General features: G+C 37.2%; 1 protein-coding gene across 7 annotated transcripts in view; it reads right to left on the bottom strand.

Annotated features, from left to right (window-relative positions):
- The window catches only part of DACH1 (dachshund family transcription factor 1), a 364,599-nt gene that overhangs the window by 102,210 nt on the left and 237,490 nt on the right, over positions 1-24,899 (bottom strand). For 3 of the 7 annotated variants that reach the window (XM_061367776.1, XM_061367774.1, XM_061367781.1), the window contains exons 4-7: positions 19,981-20,136; positions 19,251-19,423; positions 4,355-4,490; positions 1,925-2,062 (exon numbers count right to left, since the gene is read on the bottom strand). In XM_061367776.1, coding sequence (XP_061223760.1) covers positions 1,925-2,062; positions 4,355-4,490; positions 19,251-19,423; positions 19,981-20,136 — 603 coding nt within the window. The remainder of the gene's footprint in view (positions 1-1,924; positions 2,063-4,354; positions 4,491-19,250; positions 19,424-19,980; positions 20,137-24,899) is intronic. The other 4 variants (XM_061367780.1, XM_061367779.1, XM_061367775.1 and 1 more) reach the window with 3 other exon arrangements.

The following is a 24,899-nucleotide window of genomic DNA, read 5'->3' as shown; positions in this document are numbered from 1 at the left end:
AGGGCCTTCTTTACGAGGCAGGATTTCCCAGGTTCAATTAAAAACCATTTAGTTGCAGCTAATAGATTTCTGGCAACAAAAGTGGCTTAGAAGAAAACACAATAATGTTTAAATGCTTCATGATACTGAATTACACCTCCTGTTTTCGTCTTTTTCTTCTGAATCAGATGGTGAAGGTGATCATGTTTCAAAAACAAGAGTACCAACTCCTATATATGTGTGTTTGCATTTATAAATATGGTTTCATTCCAAATGATTTGCAGTGGTAAGCAAGAGTTTGGAAATCTGATTGCAGGCTCACAGTGACAGAAGAAGATAATTACTATCTCCACAACTATCTGTAAGTTAGATCACTTGTTTTAATACAGATTAGATAAGTATTAAAGTTACAAGATTGGTATGAGAGACATGATAAATGTAGTCATGACAGAAAACAATTTTTAATTTAGTATACCCTATCAATCTAGATAGCCCATGAATATTTACCATTAATTCAGTAGGCTAGAACAGAAGGGGGGGAAAAAGAACAAAAAAATAGAAGGTTTGACCTAAACAAGGACTGAAGAAAAAAGAATTCTCAGCAGTTTTACTGAGAACAGATCTTGCAAAAATGTGAATTGGCAATAAACTGGAAAATACATTTGGGTTACGATCAGAAATAAACCCTTCAAAAAATTGAATGACATGCATAAATAGGAGCAACTCTTAATATGTACTTCTCTTTGCAGGATTTACCAGTCTGATTACACTTAAATGAGTAACTTCAAAGGCTGAAATAAAATCATTTATGGAAATTCAAAACAAACCTATTTGATCACATCATACTTCACAGCAGGGATACAATTTGCAGGGGCTGAGTGAGGGCATAGTATAAGCTAAAACAGGTTGTGTGTGCAATGAACCAAACTAAATGGTTTATATAAAAGAAATGTTGTTTCCATTAATTTTTCTAGTAATCCTATTAAAAATGCCACCTGTCCAGAATAGAACTGTCCAGATTTTAATTCTTTTTCATATCTCAGTGTTCAAACACAAGGCAGAGAAGATATCATAGCTATAAAAATATAGCCCAAAATGTCTTTTTTCTGAAATCCTTATTACTGCAGCACTTTCCCCAGCTCTGTTTCTATGCCTACCTATTATACCTTTTACTTTTTCTCTTGTGCTTAAAGAACTGATTTTTCTGAGAAGCCCAAAGAATATTTTTTCAGTGGATATGTCATAGTTCTAACTTCTCTTTAACTAAAACATGTTTAGTTTATAATCCACATATAAGTAAATATAACACCAATTTACCTTTTAAAATTCCACCACCACCCCTCCAAAATCCCCTGTAACAACCCTGAACAGAAACTTAACTTTGAATACCAACAGAGATGAAATGGTGTCATAATCAGCATAAGTGCATGTGGACTATTCACCTAGATCAAACACTTTGGTCATATACTCAATTAAATTTAAATCCCATTATATAATGTGTACCAGCCTCATTTTATGCAATTGCCTAATTTAATGGCTTGGTATTAGCCTTTTTCATTTTTGCACACATGGACTAATTTTCACGGTGCTCAGTCCCTTTGGGAAGTAGGTCATTAAAGTCAACTGGATGGAGACAGAAACTTAATACCTAAACAGTGTTGTAGAAGGGTCAGCAACACAACAGTAATGTAAAACTATTTTTCACTCATCCTTCTTTGTAATATCTATGAAAATCCCCCTCATTTAAATATTGCTCATTAATCTCAAGGACCACAAAGTAGAAGAATGAAGGAAGCTATCATTCTGTTAAAATTTAATTTGTGAAGCAAAACGCAAACAAGCAAAAGATCCCAATTAAAAAAATAAAAATCACAATTATAATACTATTTAGCTGTTGAGACAATACTTGTTTTGTATTTTGATTGTATAATGATACTCATATTACCTTTCTCAATGTGTATTCTTTTTGTCTCATGTCCCACGTCATGACCAGCCAGATCACCCTCCTTAGGCCCAGGCAGGACATTAGGTGACAAACCCATCAGCATTTGGTTCATAGATAGCCCGTTCTGATGAACAGCTGCTAGACACAAGTGCAGGCAGAAAGAAAATCAGCTGTTATATTAACAATACACTTTTGTACTTATTTTATATAGTTTTATTCTTAATTATGCAAGAATTCTAACCACAAAGTTACTCAATTTGTGCTATGAGTATCTATACTGCAAGACAGTTTCTTCCTGTTACTTCTAGTTCAAAACAATTAATTTTAAAAAAGAAGTGTTCAGTATCTTTGGATAAAGTTGGATACTTAAACGTATTTTCTTGTTTATTTAACAAGAACTGACATGCAAAATGAAGCAAGCTCCAAAGACACAGAAGGTTCTGAGTTACATACTTTTTTTAGTTAGTTAGCTGTAAAAAAAATCTTGTCTATCAGTATTCCCAATATGCAGTTTGTAACTTCCCTAAATAAAGCATTGTGGCCTTCCAGGTGATAAACACGTTTTCAAAATCCACTGTGCAACAGTAGGATTGCTTATTTGCTCATCGGACACCTTGACAAGCTCTTTCCAACAGTTCTCAAACAGACCTTCATGACTCTCGAAACACACCTCAGAAACGCATACAGGATGGTTTATACTCCTATGCTTTTATCCTGAAAAACTGTATTTGCAAGAGGCTTATGCTATTTTTAATAAAGCATTTCTTTATGTACTACCCTTATTTCTGTAGCCTACATCTTACTCTTGCTGGCACCACAAAAGCAGATGTACTTAAGGCGTGATGTTAACAATCAGTTAAGAGAAAAAAAGACTTGTTTTATAAATAAATAAGTTACTGAAACGATCCAGTATTTAAGGAACTCTGTTATGCTCACATTGGAATAAACAATGTGCAAAGGTCCCACTCCTCTCTGCTGGTAAGTAAGCAGAGTAAGCTGAATTTGTTTACAAAAAAAAAAGTGTCATTCATTAAGATAACCAGTAAGTCTCTATTTAACTTTTTTTTTAACAGAATAATAGAAAAGGTCTCCAATGTTTTGTTTGGTTTGAGCTTTTTTAGTATAATAATCGATTTAAATAAAAAAAAAAAACAAACAAGCCCTAATTACAAATCCAGGTTTATAAGATTTTTTTTCCAGAACTTTCCTTATGAACTCTGTGGTAGGTTGACCCGGGCTGGATATCAGGTACCCACCAAAGCCACTCTGTTGCTTCCCTCCCCAAGAGAGAGAAAATATAACAAAAGGCTCGTGGGTCAAGCTTAGGGAAATAGTTAGGTCACAGTATATGGAATGCCAGTTTAATCTGCAATCTGAATCGTCCAAGTGATAAGAAAACAGAATTTTCAGCTTGTCATGGTCAGGCCTCATTTCTTTTCTTTGGTAAATCATTTTTCATTACATAGTAATGAAAGATCTTTCATCAGAAGGTCAATGAAGAGTCAGCTTCATAAGTCTGCAGAAAGCCTGAAAGGGAGCAGTCTAAAAGATGCATGTGCTGCTTTCTGATCACCATGACTATGTATTTCATATAGGTTTTTCCTGGCCTTCTATCTGCATGCCACATCCTCTAGTTTCGCCTACTAACAAATTCCACTGTGGGAAGGTGCCCTGAAAGCAGAAAAACCTGCAATGGAGCAATAATAAAAGGAATGGACAAGCACAATATGAATTTTAAGTAAATATCCATAAAGTGTGTATACAACCTTGATTTCCAGCCTTTTGCACTGGAATATCATAGAACTCAGGGCTTTTGCCATGTAATTTACATCCTGTACTTGGAGCCTTGATACTAATGGTATCACTCTGAGACACTATGGTTTAATTTCACTCCATCCATTGTGAGCTATGAGGAGACAATACTCTCTGTATCATATTTCTCAACATTCTAAATTTTTATATTAAAAAAAATTATGGAGTACACACATTTTTATTGATTTAACCTAATTCTTCTCTTTACCAAGCAATTCTATCATGTAAAATGTTGCTTATGAAGTCAGATTCAATTTAGAAATCAAACCAGAGTAACTAGATTAAATAAAACTCAATTTCTTTAAAAAATGTTTACACTATATGTTCAGTTCTAAAACTAATCTAGCAAATTGCTTCTCAGCTGCAATTCTGTATATCATAGCTCATATCTTTATGCTTAATATGACATGATGGCAGTTTATACCAGTATCCGTTAATGTAGCATCAGATATTATGATACTGTAAACTGGGGAACATAATGTTGGGAGATAGTTATTGCAGCTGAACTTCGGAACATGATACATTTGAGATCTATTTAAGATGAGGGTATTTTGATTAGAAAAACCAGCTGCACCTAATCAAATTTGAAGTGGTGACAAGGAGAAGAATGTGACCTACGGATTCTGTCTGAAGAGCTCTCAGTCCGTGCAGGAGAGCTGGACACACTGCTGCTTCGATGAGAAGATGGATGGCTGCCAGGTCTTCGGCCCTCTTCAAGAGAAGGAGCAGGAGAAGGGCTATCTGGAACACGTTCCTAGACCCCACAAAAAAATAATTACAGAAAAAAAAAAAAAGAATGTTAAAATAAAATTCTGTTTCCACTTCACTAAAATGTACCTTCCTTCTAAATGATAACCTATTCTTTCCACTGTGAGGTGTCCAGGATTTGCAGGGTATTCTCAAAGCCAACTCTGCAATTTTAGTATGCTAGACCTTATGTTTTAGTATGCAATGTGAGCACTGCTCATCCTGTCAGGCTTTTAAACTGATTTCTGAACTACTTATAAAAATAAGGGATTTGTTTTGCCATTTTTTTTTTCTCCACACCCCCCCCCCCTTCTATCAGCATGCTGTTGAATTGGAAGAATACATTTTGGCTTGTAGACTTTAGCGTAATTTTTGTAAATAAAAGATCAGACGCTCTTGTGTCTGTTACAGTTTATGCTGAATTTTACTCCATATTTTAATTTCAAAGGGATTTCTTGAGCAACTATGTCTTATGGAATTGCCATGGATCATAAAGAAAATATAATCTCCCCAAACTATACCAGTAACTGATGGAAGTCCAAGTATCTGCTTATACCATGAAGAACAAACCTGGAATTAATCACATTTTTTGTAACAGCGTAGCCATATCACTGGTCTTACCATTATTTCAAAATGGGGAAGAAACACCCATTCATGATTTTCTCCCAAGGGGAATGAGCGGCATGGTAGCCAGGAGGAGCTATGATGCACTTTGAGATGCTCCTTGATTCTAAAAATTAGAGCATAAGGACTGTGATGGTTTGAACTGCACTTCTGTTATGTAAGAACCATCGGTATGTAGCAGATAGAAATATCTGACATTTACACAGACCTTTGACAGAAACAATAAACAAAGGGAGATGAGCTCAGAACAGTCCTTTCTAGAGAATTCTCTCTTTTCCTGCAGTTTCCTTTTTATTGCTGATAGATCCCAAAACTCCATGTCATTGCTAAAATATGTGTGTATGTGTGAGTTAGGTCGGTTTAGTTGAACAGTGATAAAAATAAAGAATGCTTATAACGGAAATCTATTGGCGGGACTAAAAATGTTAAACTAGGATTTTTTTTGGTTTTTTTTGTTGTTGACTTTTTTTTCTTTTGATAACTGAAATACTGAATTCTAATTAAAAAAAAAAAAACAACCAGCAAACCAAACCCCCAAACAACCCAAGCCAAAATCAACAAACAAGTCAACAACTTGTAAACACTAAAATCACTGAAAGCTTTCAGTAATGAAAAGATACTGGAAGTATGTATTCATACATAATAGTATATGTTCAATAACACATATGAAACCTTGGTTCTCCAAATGTCTATAGGTTTTCCTGAAAACAGCATCACATTCCTCACACAGCAAATTGTTTTTGCAGCAGTCATTATTTTTCATTCACAGTAGCGAGACAAATATTTATTTCTCTGAATGCATTCTATGAAACTTACCAGTATGACTGTCTGTAGTAACCAATAAATTTGTTCCAGGTAAGCTTCATAATAAATATTCGCTAAACTTGAGATTCTGATTGCAAATGGATTCTGTGGGTCTATTGGTGGAGTGGGAGCAGACTTTCCAGAGCAATGCTTGAAGACACTTAAGTGGATACCGCTCTAATAGTTGCAGGGGTACAAGTCAAAAACATTGATGATAGTTTAACTGCATCATAGCTCTAGGCTTATTAGGACTTTGATTGTGTCTATATGTCCATGAACCGGGTGTTCAAGAGGAGGATTGTAATGCAGATGTTTTCAGAATGTAGAATATTTATTTCTTTAGATTTAGGAGGATTTAAACATGTACAGAGTACAGATTTAGTATAAATTGGAACACGGCATATTTAATCATTCATTTAATATATAGTTTCACTGCTTGTCATACAATGTATTGTTCTTAGAAGGGTTTCATTAAAATGAAATCCAGTGAGCACGTAAGATTTGAATACAGAGCTGCAGTCAATTAATTTATTTAAACAGCTTAATTTGTTTATCCTATTTATTTATGTGTGCTTTTACAGCACATGCTATGAGATGGATAGAGCAAAAGGAATGCACAGGACAATAAAATATAATTACTGCACAAACAAAATAAATAATAAGGGGGTTTTAATATATAATATGACATAGCAGACAAACTCAATGAAAAACTGTATGTACTGGCTTTATCAATTCATTTGTAAAATACCCCTTAACTCCAACAAAACATGGAATTGAACTATGCAGGAACTGAGAATATATTAATTTACTACTTTAACTCATTTTTTTATATCCTTGCTTCATAACTCCACAATCAATAATATTAGTCTATAGCAATTTTTTGTCTTTATCAAAACTAGATGCAATAATAAATGGAAGTGCTACTAAAAATTAATTGAAATACTCTAGCTTTAAAAAGTCATCATGATAAACTAATGGAGCTGGAATATCAATATATGCTGCCTTTTTTACTAGAGATTTTGTGTAGAAAAGATGGATTTTGTTTGTGGTACAATATTACTATCACATTTAGACTTAATTTCAAAATTTTCAAAAAAGGAAATGTGTGAAATTGTGATCAGTAAAGAAGTCAGATCATAAGAGCTATATTGTAACTTCTGCAAAAATGCCACTTTAATACAAGTAAGTCTACATGACACAGTAAAGAAAGAATTTACTGCATTATAATGCTCACAACAGTAATCACCTAGGATACTGTCCACTGTCCAGTATTTTTCCTAAAACCTGTCTAGTCCCAGGACAAACTTAATTCCACTTAATTAAAGATACTTCTAGAGAATCTGGTGTGGGCTTGTACTGTAGTATCACTGCACTAATTTGTGCTGTAGGCTCACTGTCTCTCAACACGTAAGTGAAAAGAGAGAGATATAAAATCTGAGTGATTAATGGCAGTATCTAAATGCAGTTTTGAGACATGAGCTAGAGATGAAATTTCAGAGACACCTGTATGTAGGATGCTACATGACGGGGCCAATCTTGAAGGTAAGTTCTCTCCCATTTCAGTCAGCTGAGATAAAGACAATGAAGTCAATGGTGCCTTTCGCAAAACCAGATACTTACAGCTCCACTTAGGTGCTCACATTTGAGCTATCTGAGCCACATTTGAGATTTCACACCACGTTGACAGACAGGACCCACAAAAGACATGCTGCCTTCTGGAGAGGCAGCAGGATGCCAAAAAAACTATCCTTGCACTTACTGGTTGATGAGCGGAATAGCTCCCAAAATGCTATTGTCAATATTTAAGAGAAAGCAAGAAACACAGAATTATTTATTGCTTGTAAAACATAACCCTCACTAGCTACATTTTTTCTCCATTTTTTGCTTCCCTATTTGTTTCTACGTGTGCTCACAAGTAAAAAGTAGTGTGAACGATTTTAGCCATTTAACATATGGTTGACCAACTTTTCAAAATTGGTAAGACTCACAATTAGGAATCAGGACTGGAGCCTTTATTAAGCAATGGCCAACACACTCTTAAGGGCCAAATTTAAAGCACCCCTTATCTTGGTGCTCTTTACAACCAGATCCAAATCATGAATCCTAAGCATTTAAGAATCTGACATTTAATTCCTCCAAAAATGTTCCTACGATATATGAAACTTTCACTCTAGGGAGCTGCAATGCCCTTTCCCATACTCTTACTTCACTGACATTACATGTTACACACCTTCAATATCAAGTCCGTTTCATAAATAACAGGATTTTTCCCTTGACTCTGGGCATTTTTTATTATTACTGTTTTGCAAAGAACAGATAAAAGTTTTTAACTATAAAAGATTTTAACTTATAAGATTGAAGTTGCCTCTAGAATGAGCAACCCCACTCCAATTTAGTTTGAAAATATCTGACATCATTCACAACATAACAGTTTTAGCTGCTCCAAGTAAAATGGAAGTATATATTTCTACATCTTTCAAATAGCTCTTTGCAAAAATTCAAAGACAAACTCTAAGATCTCATTCCAAAAGTTCCTTTTAAGTAACTTCCTACTAAGATTTATCTTCATATATTAGCAATGGTATCCAAAAGCCCTTTAATCCTTTATTTCTGCTCCAGCAAAATATTTTCATTGTTCAAAAAGTGCATTACCAAAACTCTTCCTCAAAAATATATGAAAACATGAAGTTGATGGAGTTCAGCTCTTGGTCCCTGTATCACTATCAAAAGAAGACATTTCAGTAATATCTGTAGGATTGATCCTTCTGCTCCTAAGAAGACAGGCAAGTCAGTGATATCTCTTAGGTTCTCTCCACCTTCATGTCTCAGCTTTCTCCTTTGTTCTAGTTTCTCTGTAAGACTCATCTCTTGGGCTTAGTCATCTTTTTAGTCATGGACTGAGCTCTAGACATACAACTAAATATAGCTCTAGAGGTATATTGCCTTTAAAACTATTTGGCTGTCTTCATGCTCTTCAGTACTTAACAAACTCCTTCAAGGACGTTTGTGCTTCAACTCACTGGAGGATAAAATAGCTTACTTTCAGCACTATACTTTTCAACAGTATAGGTAACTTCATACTGGTGAAAGGACAGATGACATGCTGTTTCATACACTATTAATTAAGGAAAAAAAAAGTAAAAAGTGTTTAATCAGAAAGAGATTTATAATATTCTGACCTTTCTAGGAAGGCACCTGGCTTCCAAGCCTTTTTGTAGTAAAATTATAATAACCTCTTTCACAATGAGGAAAACACAGACTTTTTACTCTTCAATTCTTTACTGACCTATTTTGAACTTCTGTGAGAAGTATTCCAGGAATGGCTTTCTTGTAGAATGGCATACTTATTTGACATTATATTATCTGAATGAGTGAAAAACTTGAATTACATGGGTATCTTTTGTATTCCCTCCAACAGGGTATTTTGCTTTTACAGTTTCCTTTTTCTTTCAGCTTTAGTCTACAACACTGTAAGACTCCAAATTAATGTTTAGTCCTAATATTTACAAGCTATTTTTGGACCTATGTCTTTTTTGTGTGTGTGTTCTTTCAACTGAATTAATAAATTATATTTTGCCTACTAAGTGAATACTTGATCTAACAAACAAAATACTCTTCAAAGGTATACAAAAAAAACTACAAACCCCACGCAATATGTAAACATACAGACATGCAAAAAACCTCTCCAAACTGAATAAGCAATTTCTTAGTGGCAAGTTGGACAGACTTTTCCTGTGGTTTTCTGCTTTTTGTCTCCTCCTTTGAAAATTTAGTCTTACTTGAAGAACAACTATTCAAGCTTAAGAAGCACCACTAGGAATTAACCCCTCAAAGCGAATTCAAACTGTACATCCAGTCAAACAAGAATTCATCTGAATGCATGCCACTATCAGTACTAAAAATGTCTACATCTGAGCTAGTCACCCCGGGCTCATTTTTTACCAGCACATTTACATTTCCAAGGTACAACTCACCTAATTCTAAAGTAGCTATCTAAAATATGTCCACTGAATTTCACCCTAGAAGACAGCAAAATGCATCCTATCCCTTGTACCTGGCCTCATGGCCATTTAGCATCAAATTAATCTTACACCACGTTTATAGTTCGCTGTTATACATGTGAATATGAAAACTGCCAAACAGAAAAAAATTGTATTACCTTATCTATGTCAGGTGCTATCTTTAGATACCTACTTTACATGATGCAAATTAATTCATTAGGTTCGAACTGCATCTCGGAAACATGCATGTTAAAACAAATACTAGGATTCCATATATTAAGAAAAATACACTATTCTAAATCACAACCTGTCAGACAGACAGTTACAGTCCTCTAAGCCAATTCCAAAAAAAAAAAACAAAACAAGAAACTTCTACCAAAAGATAAAATAAATAATTTTGATCATATAACTACAGTATAAGTTGTGGTAAATGGCTCAATGTCCAGCTGGAGACCAGTAACGAGTGGTATCCCTCAGGGAGCAGTTTTAGGACCAGTCTTGTTCAACATCTTTTTCAGTGACATGGACAGTGGGATTGAGTGCGCCCTCAGCAAGTTTGCCGATGACACCAAGCTGTGTGGTTCGGTTGATACGCTGGAGGGAAGGAATGCCATCCAGAGGGACCTTGACACGCTTGTGAGGTGGGCTGATGCCAACCTCATGAAGTTTAACCATGCCAAGTGCAAGGTTCTACACCTGGATGGGAGCAATCCCAGACACAGCTACAGGCTGGGCAGAGAAGAGATTCAGAGCAGCCCTGTGGAGAAGGACTTGGGGGTGCTGGTCGATGAGAAAATGAACATGAGCCGGCTTCAGTGTGCGCTTGCAGCCCAGAAAGCCAACCGTATCCTAGGCTGCATCAAAAGGAGCGTGACCAGCAGGTCAAAGGAGGTGATCCTGCCCCTCTACTCTGCTCTCCTGAGACCTCACTTGGAGTATTGTGTGCAGTTCTGGCATCCTCAACATAAAAAGGACATGGAACTGTTGGAACAAGTCCAGAGGAGGGCCACGAGGATGATCAGGGGACTGGAGCACCTCCCATATGAAGATCGGCTGAGAAGGTTAGGGCTGTTCAGCCTGAAGAAGACAAGGCTGCATGGAGATCTCCTAGCAGCCTTCCAGTATCTGAGAGGGGCCTATAGAGATGCTGGTGATGGGCACTTCATTAGGGACTGTAGTGATAGGACAAGGGGTAACAGGTTAAAACTTCAACAGGGGAAGTTTAGATTGGATATAAGGAGAAAATTCTTTATGTAAGGGTGGTGAAACACTGGAATAGGTTGTCCAGGGAAGTTGTGAATGCTCCATCCCTGGCAGTGTTCAAGGCCAGGTTGGACATAGCCTTGGGTGACATGGCTTAATGTGAGGTGTCCCTGGTCATGGCAGAGGGGTTGGAATTTGATGATCTTTAGCTCATTTCCACCCCTAACTATTCTATGATTCTAACTAATTTATAAGGTGGGCCAGGTTGGATGGAGTCTTGGGTGACATGATTTTGTGTGGTGTCCCTGCCCATCGCAGGGGAGTTGGAACTGGATGATCTTAGGGTCCAACCCGAGCTATTGTACGATTCTATGACTAGGCCAAAATAAAGGAGTTCAGCTACACTTTGGCCTAAGATCTTCTCATGCTAAAGGAAGAAGAAGAAAATATGCATATAAGTATTTATATTAACATTTTTAATAAAAATAAAAAAAGCTATTCTAACCTGCAGATTTCCTCTGCTATATTGAAGTTCATACAAATAGCTTTATGATTCATATTTTCTGCTGTCATGATAAAAATAAAATGAAATATTAATTTGCTTTATAATAACCTTCGAACCTTGTATGTGTATCACAATTTTTGCATTTGCTCTCCCAATTGCATATTGGCAGATATTTTTAGGAGCTGATAGTCTTATTTTTATTCTAGAATATTTATTGTAATGACTTCTTACTATTTAAGTATTTTATATTGAGTTAAATTTCTCCTTTTACGAAGAAAACTTAATTTTACTTTGTGTATCAGATAATGAGGACATGAAAGTAAGTTTACTTTTCATGCGCTTGTGCATAATATATTTTTCTCTGCAGTCAAGACAAACACTTTAAAGTAATGTCAAATTTTCTGTTTTGATTGAACAAATGTCTCTCGAAATAATAGGTTACCTGAAATGTCACGCATTTTTCAGGTTAGGCATCTAAAAACAGCATTTCTGCTAATTTAGGGTATAAATAATTTTGCTCTTATTTTCCTTCTGTAAAATGGGTATAGCATGACCAGCTTTATGAGAGTGGTGCAAATATCTCCCTACCACTTTTTGCATAATACTATGCCAGTAAGGCACAGAAGTGGCCACAGAAAACTTCTGCATTCAACACAGGATTCAGATCAGACAGGTTAAAGAAGACTGAACAAGCCATTAACTTAAAAAACAAAACATACAAAAAAAAAAATCACTGAATGAGGTAGTGGTTCTGTGGCTAAATACAATACGTGATGGTGAAATTAAAATTACACTGTATTATATGCATGGAATGCTGTCATATTAAGGTTGTAGAGGCATTCTGGTACTTCTTAATGTTATTCTTACATATTTTGAAATTCAGTGATGGTCCTTTAACATAGGCTTAGGATGTAATTTTACTCAATGCATGAAGACACACATCAAACAATTTTACAGTAACATCTGATATACTGATAATCCTGGAAGTTTTCTCAAGTTGATAGTACAGGATAATTCTACTTCGCTGATAATAGCAGCAAAGAGGAAGGATTTTCTCTCCAGGATGTCTAACTGTACTTTCAAGGTGCTTCCTATTGGACTGTGCGCCAGAAAATTTTGATAAATATCTAATCCTACAAAAAAAGTTATAATTTCTATAAGTTACCAGTAAACTCTTCTACACTGAAATATCTTCTGATGGCCAGTATCTTTTGGTATTAAAAGTCTTCACTAAATATAAGGCTACTCACACCAAAGTTACAGAAAACTTAAGCTGAGACTTCTGGAGTCCCTTTGCTGCCCACCCCCTCCATGGAATGAACTTGCCTATTTTCCTCTTCCAGTCTGCTTCCTTTCAGGTCCACTCTCTGAACTTGCTCACCAACACAAACATTGAAATGTAGTCTGGTCTGTCACTTCTGTATGGCACTATAATATTTATTTTCTCTGGCTATTAACTGGATGTTTTGGCAACAATTTTATGTGAAATTATAGATGAATTATGGGAATGATGAATTCCATCAATAGGAACACACACTGCCAATGAAAACTGAAAAAGTGGATGAATGCATGAATGCTGAAATAAAAATTCTTGTCAGAACAGAACTATAAACTGAGTTAAAAAAAAAAAAAAAGATCTCTCAGTAGCTACCTTGGTTAAATAAATTAATAGTTAATTTTGGTTTTATGCCAGTATTTACCCTTGCATGGAGTTTACCACCTGCTTTGGGCTACATTCCCAAGCAACCTGACTCCACGAAGCCCTGAGTCTGGAGTGCCAGGGGCCCACTACTGGCCTTGCACCATCCGTGGGCTGCAGCCTTGGTCACAAGGCTTGAACTCTCTTAGTTCAAATTTCTGCTATTAGATAACAGAAATATATATACACACATATATAAACAAGTTACAAACAAGTATAATGCAAGCAGCAATGTGATATATTTAGAGAATTAGCAACATTTAGCCTCACAGATTTAATATGCAGTGGGAAACTACTGAGTCATTGGTCACTTTTTCAGCTGGAGGTATTGGTTTCTATTGCTTTAATCTTAATACTTTCTGTAAGTATTAATAGCATTATATGGATAAAGTGTAACTTTTTTTATTCTGGCACGCTGCTCTAACATTTTACAAAGTTGTTATTAATATGAGGTATGTCCTTCATATTTTCATATATCTTTCTGCTGTGTGAAAAAAGTGATGTAGTGAAGACTGCTAACAAGATGAGCCTTTGAAACCATGGGCAGGTGATGAAAGCCACCTCATGTCTGAAGCATCCCCAGGTCACAGCTGTCACACTCACTGCAATTCATTGCTGTCACAATCTGCTGTCCCTGCTTGTTGTTGCTCTCCTCTTATTCATCCAACTCATATATCTAAACATTCCATTACAGAAAGACATCTAATGTTCTTGTCATATTTGAAAGGGCACAACACCCTTCTGAAATATAATTCTAAAGATTTTAGAGCTCAGAGTTCACTGTCAAATCTAAGGTGTTGCTTTGTAAGGCTACCCTTGTAATTTTTTCTTTGTCTCATCCCCTGAACACAGCAGGATAAAATGTTTGGTTAGCACATGATCTCAGCTTTACTCCAACTTCTTATCATGAAGAAATGAAATATTGCCTGGTAATAGAAAAGCATTTTGAAGCTTTGTAAGTTTAAAGATAACAGCACTGTGAACTCGGTGAATTGGAAGGAAAGGTCAGCAAGCCATCTACTGTGCCACTGTTCAGAAAGGCAATTCTACTCAATGAGCCAGATTATTTATAATATGAAGACTCAGATTTTCTAAGACTTAATTTTGGGTTTTGTTACTTAATTAGATAAGGTTACTATTGATTTAATTTTCAAAGTAGGTACTTCTCAGAGGTCCTACTTTCAAGCAGAGTTTAAACTTGTAAAGATCTTGTACTCTAATTTCAAATCTACACTATAATTTCACTATGAACTTCTAGACAAGTGATTCACAGACTTTTAAAATCAATTTGTGGAAACATTACCCCTGAGGAAAAACATGTCAGTAAAATTAGGGTTAAAAAAGGAGCCAGAAGATAAAGTAAAGCAAAACCAAAAAGTCTAAAAATGGAGCAGTAAAATAAAGGAAGAATTGATTCTAATAACAGATGGTTTTATGAAAGACAGAAACTGCGCTATTTATCCATTCCTGTAAAAATAAAAAAAAAAGGTTTGACCTTCTCACTTACATCTCTTCTCTAAGATATTTATTTTGATTGTGATATAAGTTACTATTCATAAACTTTATATTGTCAGTGCAAGGTTCAAAAAGTATGCTGATTAGAGTTGCGTACTCAACTACTCACTACATGTAATTCAAAAGACACTAAAACTACAGCCTCTGACTATGCCTAGTGAGAAACAGGTAAATTGTCAGTGACATTATGTCTATGCCCATGGGACAACATTTCCCTTCACAATGAACTCACGCTTTTATGTTGCTGGGGCTTATATTTCAATCCTGTTCAGTACTGACCCACTCTAAAGGGAGGTGTGTTGCCTACCAGATGCTCGGATCAGGGGTCTTGCAGAGAGGCTGCCTTGTCTAATAAGTCCCACTGACTATTACTTCTAGTCGTTCATGTGGGTGCTAGTGATATAGACAGCAGTAGCCTGAAGAACATTAAAAAAGACTACAGAGCCCTGGGAGAGGTGGTTAAGGGCTTTGGAGTTCAGATAGTCTTTCCATCAATTCTCCAGGATAGAGGGGAGGATCTTAAGAAGGCTAGGAGGATTAGCCAGGTTAATAAACGGTTAGAAGGGTGGTGCCATAGTCAGGGGTTTGGGTATCTAGAACATGGGACTCAGTTTGGGAGGCTAGGTCTACTGAGGGCTGGTGGAGCTGGTTTAGGTAGGAGGCTTGCTAGACTGGTCAAGAAAGCTTGAAACTAGATGTGTTGGGGGAGGGATGCATCATTCCATCCCAACACACCCAGTCAGTTGCCAGCACGTGTAGTAAATGCGTGGAGTGATGTAGAGATATTTCACCCTCTCCAGCCAATGAGCCGGCTTTATTTGGAGCTTGGCTCAGATGCCTCTATACAAATGCCTGTAGCACGGGGAACAAACAAGAGAAATTAGAGATATGTTAACGTCTATGGGGATATGATATAATAGGTATCACAGAAACATGGTGGGATGGCTCTTATGACTGGAGTGTTGGAATGGAAGGTTACAGGCTCTTTAGAAAAGACATGGAACTTCTGGAACAAGTCCAGAAGAGGGCCAAGAGGATGATCAGGGAACTGGAGCACCTCCTGTATGCAGACAGTCTGAGAAAGTTGGGGCTGTTCAGCCTGGAGAAGAGAAGGCTGCATGGAGACCTCATAGCAGCCTTCCAGTATCTGAAGGGGGCCTATAAAGGTGCTGGGGATGGACTCTTCATTAGGGACTGTAGTGACAGGACAAGGGGTAACGGGTTTAAACTTCAACAGGGGAAGTTTAGATTGGATATAAGGAGGAAATTCTTTACTGCAAGGGTGGTGAGGCACTGGAATGGGTTGCCCAGGGAAGCTGTGAATGCTCCATCCCTGTCAGTGTTCAAGGCCAGGTTGGACGAGGCCTTGGGTGATATGGTTTCGAGTGAGGTGTCCCTGCCCATGGCAGGGGGGTTGGAACTTGATGATCTTAAGGTCTTTTCCAACCTTAACTATTCTATGATTAAAAAACAGGAGCATAACTACTTGGCCATGCTCTCTCTATCCACATGGCCATATTCCTCTACGACAGACAAAACAGATGCCGTTAATCTAGCCATGTGTTATACTGTAAAGTGGCTGAAGGAAAGAGTAGGAAAGTCCTATAAGTTCCTTAGCTTACAGTATTATTGAAATAACTGTGTGCCATGAGATCTTACAATTAGAAGTGAGTTTTGGATTACAATATTAACACTTGTGTTTATGCATTTACCTGCCGTAGAAATGTATTGTGGGCAATATCACACAGACATTGACTGAAGAAGTCACAGCAGCACTTAGGTAGCGTTTCCATGAGCTTCTACCTAAATGTCCCAAAATTCCAACTTAATTATGCAAACTTCAAAAAATGTGTATTTCACCCTTGAGTGAGCACACTTTTTTATATAGAACTTAGACTAATTTGGTCATTTAAAACCAATTCATTTTAAATCTACATCTTTTTGATTTATGGCTATCTTCAAACCAGATGGGAACATAAAACATGTTTTTCTAAACAACTTGCGCAAGATGTTATACCAGGAGTTGCGCCAAAATTGGCATCTACCATGAAGATACAATTAGCATGACTACAAGATAGTTGAATTTTCAGAAATGGCAGAGGTAAGTAATTTTATTATTCTATATTATTAATACAAACAAATGCTTAACTAAGGATGTTTTTGGGAAAAAAAAATCCAGTTACAAAGTACTGCCAAATTATTTCAAACAAAAAACCAAAATTCCTAGGTACTTTCAAAACCGTCACCTAGATTATAATGAAACAATCATTCCAATTAGATGGGCTATAAGAATAAGCTTGCTAAGAAGTTAAGGAACTCTTGGATACAGGAAGTTTTCTGATATGGCACTGCCTATGGTTAAAATAACATACACAGTTACATGGTGACAGTCTCCCTTTTAGAGTCCAATACTTTTAAATGTACTAGACAGGTTTAACTCAATGAAACAGAAGTAATTCTCAGTTAAGTGCTTCCTGCATCCAGCAATAGTCTTATAATGGAGTGAGATCTGTAAACACACCAGGACCTGCTTTCCACAAAAGGAAACCTTTTTTACATAGCCTAGAGCTATGTTGTATTTTAAATGTACCTGATTTTGGTAACCAGAGACAAAGATGAGTGGTCACATTGGGGTATGCTCCCATAGACTTATTTAAATGTAGGCCAAAGTAATTTAGGACACTTTAATAGATAGAACTACCTTGTAAATCAACTTTACAAGCTAAAAGTCAAGTTTAAAAACAGAAGGCTACTGATGCTTTGAAGGCCAAATTTTGTGTTCTTATATATGAAATCAAACAGCTCACAGAAAATGAGAGAAGGGAAAACAGTAGAAAAAAAAACAGTGAAAACAAAGTTTTGTTGCCACAGTAATTCACACTTGTTGGGTGTCATTTAGCATGTGCTCCATCCCAATCTTCATTGTTTAGATAACTTTTTGATATCAGTGGTCACTGTTCCAATTAAGAAAATAAATTTAGAATTAAATAGAGCACCATGTATGCTCCAGAGAACTTGAGCATCATGTAACTCTTACTACATATTGATCACGAGAAAATAGAAAAAATGAAAGTGCCCAAATCACCATGTAATTGAACAGTAAGCAGCAGAATGTTTATATTCCCAAGATATGGGAAAGTTGGTCATAAGGGTGGAATCAAGCCTTGCTGACACAGCACCTAAAGGAAGAATTCTTCTGCAATCAATGTCTCAGCTCCTTATGTCATCAAAGGTGAGAAAGGGATGCCACTGAAGGCCTCCAGAGAAGATCTTACATTTGAAAGTGCAGGTACTTAAGTCATCAGACCATATTCTTCTAGGTCAACAGCATCATAGATTTGCTGACGTTTAACTGAATGCTTATTTATGATTCAGGGCTTGTTAGGTTAAAGAGGACAGGAACACAAGCATATTGAATGTCTTAATAAAGTCAGACCTCTTCACTCTGGTTAAAACATTATGAACTTCAAAACTTTTGCAACTATTGATCTGAAGGTCCAAGAGATTTTAAGTTTACGCATTTGTTTTGTCAGTGGAATTACATTAGTGGACCTAAAATATCAACCTTGCCTTTGCATGTCTATTTCTAACATATGAATGTTAGCTAAAAGCACAAAAGTTTGTGTACTTTCTGTATCTCATTTATTAGAACTAAAGAAGGATAGCAGGTAAAAATGCAGGTATCTGAATAAATGTCAAATCAAATTATAAATATTCAATGTTAAGGGAATTTTAAAGGAAATGCCTTAAAAATGAAAATGGAACATATTCAATCAGAAGACTCCATGCCTCTGCTAAATAAATGCCTCTTTAATCAGACTGATTTAGTTACAGTTAAGCAAACAAAACTTAAGGGTAGACTATTTCAGATGTTAAGATATCTTTGAGATATTTCTACAATACTGCAGTTCTGGCCTATAGACTACTGGGTCTATTCTGTGCAACTTCATTCCATTCTGTTCTATGATTTAGCAGTTCAGGTTTTGCAGAAGTGAAGTATCAAGCCTCTCAGCCTTCTTCAGATAATTTGCAGCATTTCAGTTCAAATGCTTAGATTTAAAAGTTGGAAAGAGTCTCTTCTAATTTAAGAAAGGAGTAATTTGGTATCTTGAGGAACATTGCCATTAGATCACAGACTGAAATACAAGAAATCAGAGAGCTGTGTATTCTATATGAAAATGCTTCAACTTAAACACTGTTTTAATACTGATTTATAGAGTGAAAGGAGAACTGAGAAGATAACACTGGCCAACAGCAGCCTGCTGTTTTCCCAGAGCTACAACAGTTGGGTTTCTTGTATAGTGACTTTATGACTTACCTTATAGCATTTGACAACTATCCATCTTTATAATACTTAACGGTTTTAAGTGTGCTAGAATTCTGTGTGTTTGTTTTGGGTTTTTTTAATGCAGTTACCTTAATAACAGATGTTTCAACTCTGGACGGAGGACTCTGCACTTGTGCTGCTGCTGCCATGTTGGCAATGGTACTAAGGTGATTCATCTGGCTCATTGCCATTGTGACAGATGCTGGAGGTAGGCTCACGGGAATTAACGGGTGGGGCATCATCATAAAAGGAAGTTCCAATCCTGATGGGGAAAAAAAAAATAAAGGAAAAAAGGTTTATGCATTTAAAAAAAAAAAATCATCTTTTTTTCTCCTGATGGACAATAACTCAAGTGATGGGTGACATGATGATTCACACTGTGGGACAAACCAGCTATCCAGCTATATGTCAGTTCCCTTACAGAATATGGATGGGCAAATCACTAATAATGGTGGGAGGGTTTCTAGCTACAAGGATAGGCTATTAGACATCTTTGTTTGTATCACTGTAATGTATATCATTGCTAAGCAATGGCCTTTTAGTTTTTGGTGGGGTTTTGGTTTTTTTTTTAATCTGCTGCAAAGTGCCTTAGCAATGCATATTATGCCACTGATGCACAGGTTAGCAGTTATTTTAAGTATAAATTTTATTGCATATGTGTTTGTTCTTTATTGTCTCCACTTCCTCTGCTTAATACTTCAAAAGAAGTATTCCTATTCCCCACATCTTTGTTTTTTCACAGCCTATTTATATGAGCACAAAATAAAGACAGGAATTGGAAAACTGCTGATGTTAGTGCTGAAAGATGTCAACCCGTACCATTTGGCAGAAGGTGGTTCTGTTGAAGAGGGTTGAGAGGATGGCTAACTGGAACATTATGCTGTCCAGGCAAGTTGGGGTGGTTAACAGAGGCCTGTGATCCTTGGGTGGGGGGAGACTGAAGTTTTTCTTTATCCCAAGAACCATCACTGCTGCCTGTGGGGAATGAATATATATTATTTGGATGTAGGAAGACTCCAAATTTTCAATTTCTGAATTTGGAAGCAAGGTCAGCAATCTAACCTTTTTGGCAAGGGGCATTTTTTTTTTTTTCTTCTTTTAATATGTGGGTTGTGGGACGGACTTTTGGTTTTCCTTTTTTTTTTTCCATTTTTGCCATTCTTAGCAAGCAAAACTATATATGGCATTTGTTTTACACGTATGGGAACACTTTTACCTGAAAAAATGTTTAAAAAAAGAGTATCGCCTGTTATGCCAATTAAAATTTAAACTTCAGTCATATTTCTTCTTGCAATTGTGAATAAATAAACATTATAGGAAATAACTAAAATTTTAATTTCTTGAAAAAAATTTAATTCCTTTTCCATATAGAGTACAATTTCACGCTCCTGACTTTGAAAGTTTTTACTATTTTCATGGGAATTTCTCTTCATAAGGACTTTAGGATAACCTCAATCAAGACCTATTTAACCTATACTCAATTTCCATTGGCATTAGGGATTACAGCAAAATGCATGTTTCTGAATGTTTTTTTACATACATCTTGTTACTGAATGAACAACAAGGCCTGAGAAACAACAAGATTGATATCACCTCCTCCTTACTTCAGTAGAAGGAGGAGTAGCACATTAGTCTTGACATTTTTTTAACATCATTTTTATGGGGTGACAAAAGCACAGAAGTTGGTAGAATTCCAATTTAATTTCTCTGAATCTATTAAAAACCTGATTGTAAAAGCTGTACAAAATAGTTTATAATGAAAAATACTCCATTATTGCCATGATTTTCTTTCCCTAGTTACTTCATGAAGACAGTTAAGGCTCAATATAAATTCTAACTCATTAGCTCAATACTGTCTCAATCCCAGTATAAACTGTTCAGAAGTAGGTAATGAAAATTCAATGCAAACTCTCCCACAATCAAACAAACCAATTTTATGAAACAATGAAAAGAATCAATTATAGGAGATACTTTTATTATTTTACATGAAGTCACAACCTTTATGCGGTGTACATAGCTGAAATGGTTAATACATGATTTGAATTTCATCACCTCTGATAAGGGAACATGTTTTCCTGCATTTTGAGAACTTGGAGACACTCAAAAAACATTAAACTACTTTCAAATACATATGTAATTGAAAGAGCTAGATCTTAGCTGAAAAATCTTGTTTTTTCCTTCTAATTTTCTTTTCTCTGATTTTCTTCTTTTTGCCACTGTGACATATACATTTCACTTCTTTTGAACATTCTGGCATTAAATAATATGACTCTGGAAATCAGAGTTAAACAAAAAAGTAAGTTAATCTCACTTAATTTTAGCCAAAATACAGGTGTTGATACAGATTCGATACAGAAAGATAGGCAGTTCCAAATGGTTATTCATACCATCTTAGGGCATGTGTCCATAAAATAGTAAGACAGGTTTTCTGGCACCTAGAGTTTCATTAAAAAACAATGACTGAAAATCACAAAATCTTAGAATCATTTAGATTGGAAAATGCCTTTAAAATCATCAAGTCCAACCGTTAAGTCCACCACTAAACCATGCCCCTACACACCACATCAACCCATCTTCTAAATACCTCCAAGGACAGGGATTCAGCCACTTCCCTGGGCAGCCTGTTCCAATGCCTGACAAGAATTTCAGGGAACAATTTTTTCCCAATGTCCAATCTAAACCTCCCCTGATGCAATTGAGGCCATTTCCTCTTGTTCTAGTGCTTGTTACTTGCTAGAAGAGACTGACATCCATCTAGCTACAATCATCTTTCAGATAGTTGTAGACATCAATAAGGTCTCCTCTAAGCCTCCTTCAGCCAGGCTAAACAACCCCAGTTCTCTCAGCTGCTCCTCATGAGACTTTTGCTCAGATTCATCACCAGCTTCACTGCCCTTCTTTGGACACGCTCCAGCACCTCACTGTCTTTCTTGTAGTGAGGGGCCCAAACCTGAACATAGTATTTGAGGTGTGGCCAGTATTCAAGTACAGGCAGACAATCACTACCCTAGTTTTCCTCGCCACACTAATTCTGATACGAGCCAGGATACCATCGACCTTCTTGCCCGTCTGGCCACACTGCTGGATCATATTCAACTGGCTGTTGACCAACACCCCAGGTCCTTTTCCACTGAGTAGCTTTCCAGCCGCTCTTTCCAAGCCTGCCAGCATTGTTGTAACCCAAGTGCAGATCCTGAAACTGAGCCTTACTGAACCTCATACAACTGCCCTCAACCCATTGAACCAGCCTGCCCAGATCCCTCTGTAGAGCCTTCCTATCCTCAAGCAGATCAACCTGGTGTTGTCTGCAAACTTACTGAGGGTGCACTTGATCCCCTTTCCAGATCATTGATAAAGGTATTAAATAGAACTGGCCCCAGTACGGAGCCCTGGGGAACACCATTTGTGACTGGCCACCAACTGGATTTAACTCCATTCGCCTCCACTCTTTGGGCTTATCCAGCCAGTTTTTCACCCAGTAAACAGTACACCCATCCCACCCATAAGCAGCCAGTTTCTCCAGGGAAATGCTGTGGGAAATGGTGTCAAAGGCTTTACCGAAGTCTATGTATACAGCATCCACAACCTTTCCCTCATCCATTAAGTGATCACCTTGTCATAGAAGGATATCAGGTTAATACTGCAGGACCTGCCTTTCATGAGCCCACACTGACTTGCCCTGATCATCTGGTTTTCCTGTACATGCCATATGATGGTACTCAAGATGACCTGCTGCCTAACCTTCCCTGGCACCGAGGTCAGGCTGACAGACCTGGAGTTTGCCAGATTCTCCTTCCGGCCCATCTTGTGGATGGGCATCAAACTTGTTAACCTCCAGTCAACTGGGATGTCCCTGATTAGCCAAAATTGCTGATAAATGATTGAAAGTGATTCAGTGAGAACTTCCACCAGCTCCTTCAGTACCCTTGGATAGATTCCATCCAACCCCACAGGCTTGTGTGTGTCTAAGTGTTGTAGAAGGTCACTGACTGTTTCCCCTTGGATTATGGGGGCTTCTTTCTGCTCCCCACCCCTGTCTTCCAGTTCAGTGGGCTGGGTACCCCAAGAACTACTGTCTGGTCTTACTATTAAAGACTGAGGCAAAGAAGGCATTAAGCACCTCAGCCTTTTCCTCATTCTTTGTACTATGTTTCCCCCACATTCAATAAAGGATGGAGACTCTCCTTAGCCCTACTTTTGTTGCTAATGCATTTATAGAAACATTTCAATTGTCTTTTACGGCAGTAGCTGGATTAAGCTCCTAGCTGGGCTTTGACCCTTCTAATTTTCTCCCTGTATAAACTCACATAATTCTTGTAGTTCTGTGAGTTACCTGACCCTTCTTCCAAAGGTCATACTCTTCCTTTTTTGCTGAGCTTAAGGAAAAGCTCTCTGTTCGTCCAGTCTGGCCTTCTATCCTGCTGGCTTGTCTTTCAGCACATAGGTACAGCCTGCTGCTCCTGTGCCTTTAAGATTTCTTTCTTTAATTTCCAGCCCCCCTGGACTCCTTTGTCCTACAGGACTGCCTCCCAAGGGACTTTGTCAACCAGGCTCCTAAACAGGACAAATTCCTCCCTCCATAAGTACAAAGCAGCAGTTCTGCTGACCACCCCCAGCTTTGTTATTCGTCCAAGGATAAAAAACTCTACCATTTCACTACTGCTATGCCCAAGATAGCCTCCATGCCCAAGATAGCCTCCAACCATCACATCACCCGTAAGTCCTCTGTAAACAACAGGTCCAGCAGGGCTCTTTCCCTAGTTGGCTCCCTCAACAGCTGTCAGGACATTATCTTTCACACATGCCAGGAACCTTCTAGACTGTTTTCTCTCTGCTGTATTGTATTTCCAGCAGACATCTGGTAAGTCTCCCACTAGAACAAGGACTAGTGCATGTGAGAGTTCTCCCAGCTGTTTATAGAATATTTTCTCCGCCTCTTCATCCTGGTTAGGCAGCCTATAACCGCCTTTTTGGGGGGAGAATCCCCAATTCCTCCATGACCATTCTCAGGCTCTAGAATGGTTTCTAACACATCAAAAGCCTTGTGTCTTTGCTGCCACATGGGTCACTGTCCCCCACCTCCATTGAGACAGCAGACTGAAGGACCTTACTAGCATACTGTCCCTCAAGGATTAGCATGACACTCCCAGGCTTACCTCTAGTGAACCTGGCTTTATTCCTTTCAAATCTAGTTTAAAGCTCTTCCACTGAGACTTGCTAACTCCTGTGCAAAGATCCTTTTCCCCCTTTGAGACTCATGTCTCATATATATGTACATCATATATAAATATAGAAATACATAGAATACATATACAGTAACAATTATACAAGTATTTGTTAATATAACTGAGGAAGATGCTTGCATTTTATATAGCTCTTGAATTCCCAGTAGTAAGACATTTTCCCTATTTATTACCAAGATCATCTATAGTACAGCTAATTTCATGTTACATGTTGGTGTTCAGTATGGAGATAGAGTCAATTCTGCTGTGACCCTTCCTAACCCGGTCACAGAAATTTGCACAGTCAGTCACAGATTGCCAATTATGGCACTGCTTATGTGGCTCCAGAATTAGAGCTTTTCTAAATCAGTACTACTTTCTACCTCAAAATTACAGTGTCTATTATTTTACAGTGATGTTGAACCTAATAATAAATTGGAAGAGAGAACACAAGCTTTAGAAAACAAAGTATTGAGTCTAGCATTTAGTCAGTGACAAATTCTTTACTACTTGTAG

Source organism: Neopsephotus bourkii, unplaced genomic scaffold (assembly GCF_033783945.1).
Source record: "Neopsephotus bourkii isolate Nb327-2 ecotype Australia unplaced genomic scaffold, CSIRO-AGI_Nbou_v1 NB_1394, whole genome shotgun sequence".
In the NCBI taxonomy this organism is placed as follows: Eukaryota; Metazoa; Chordata; class Aves; order Psittaciformes; family Psittacidae; genus Neopsephotus; species Neopsephotus bourkii.
Note: the sequence above shows the minus strand (reverse complement) of the source record. Positions and strands in the feature narration are given on the sequence as shown.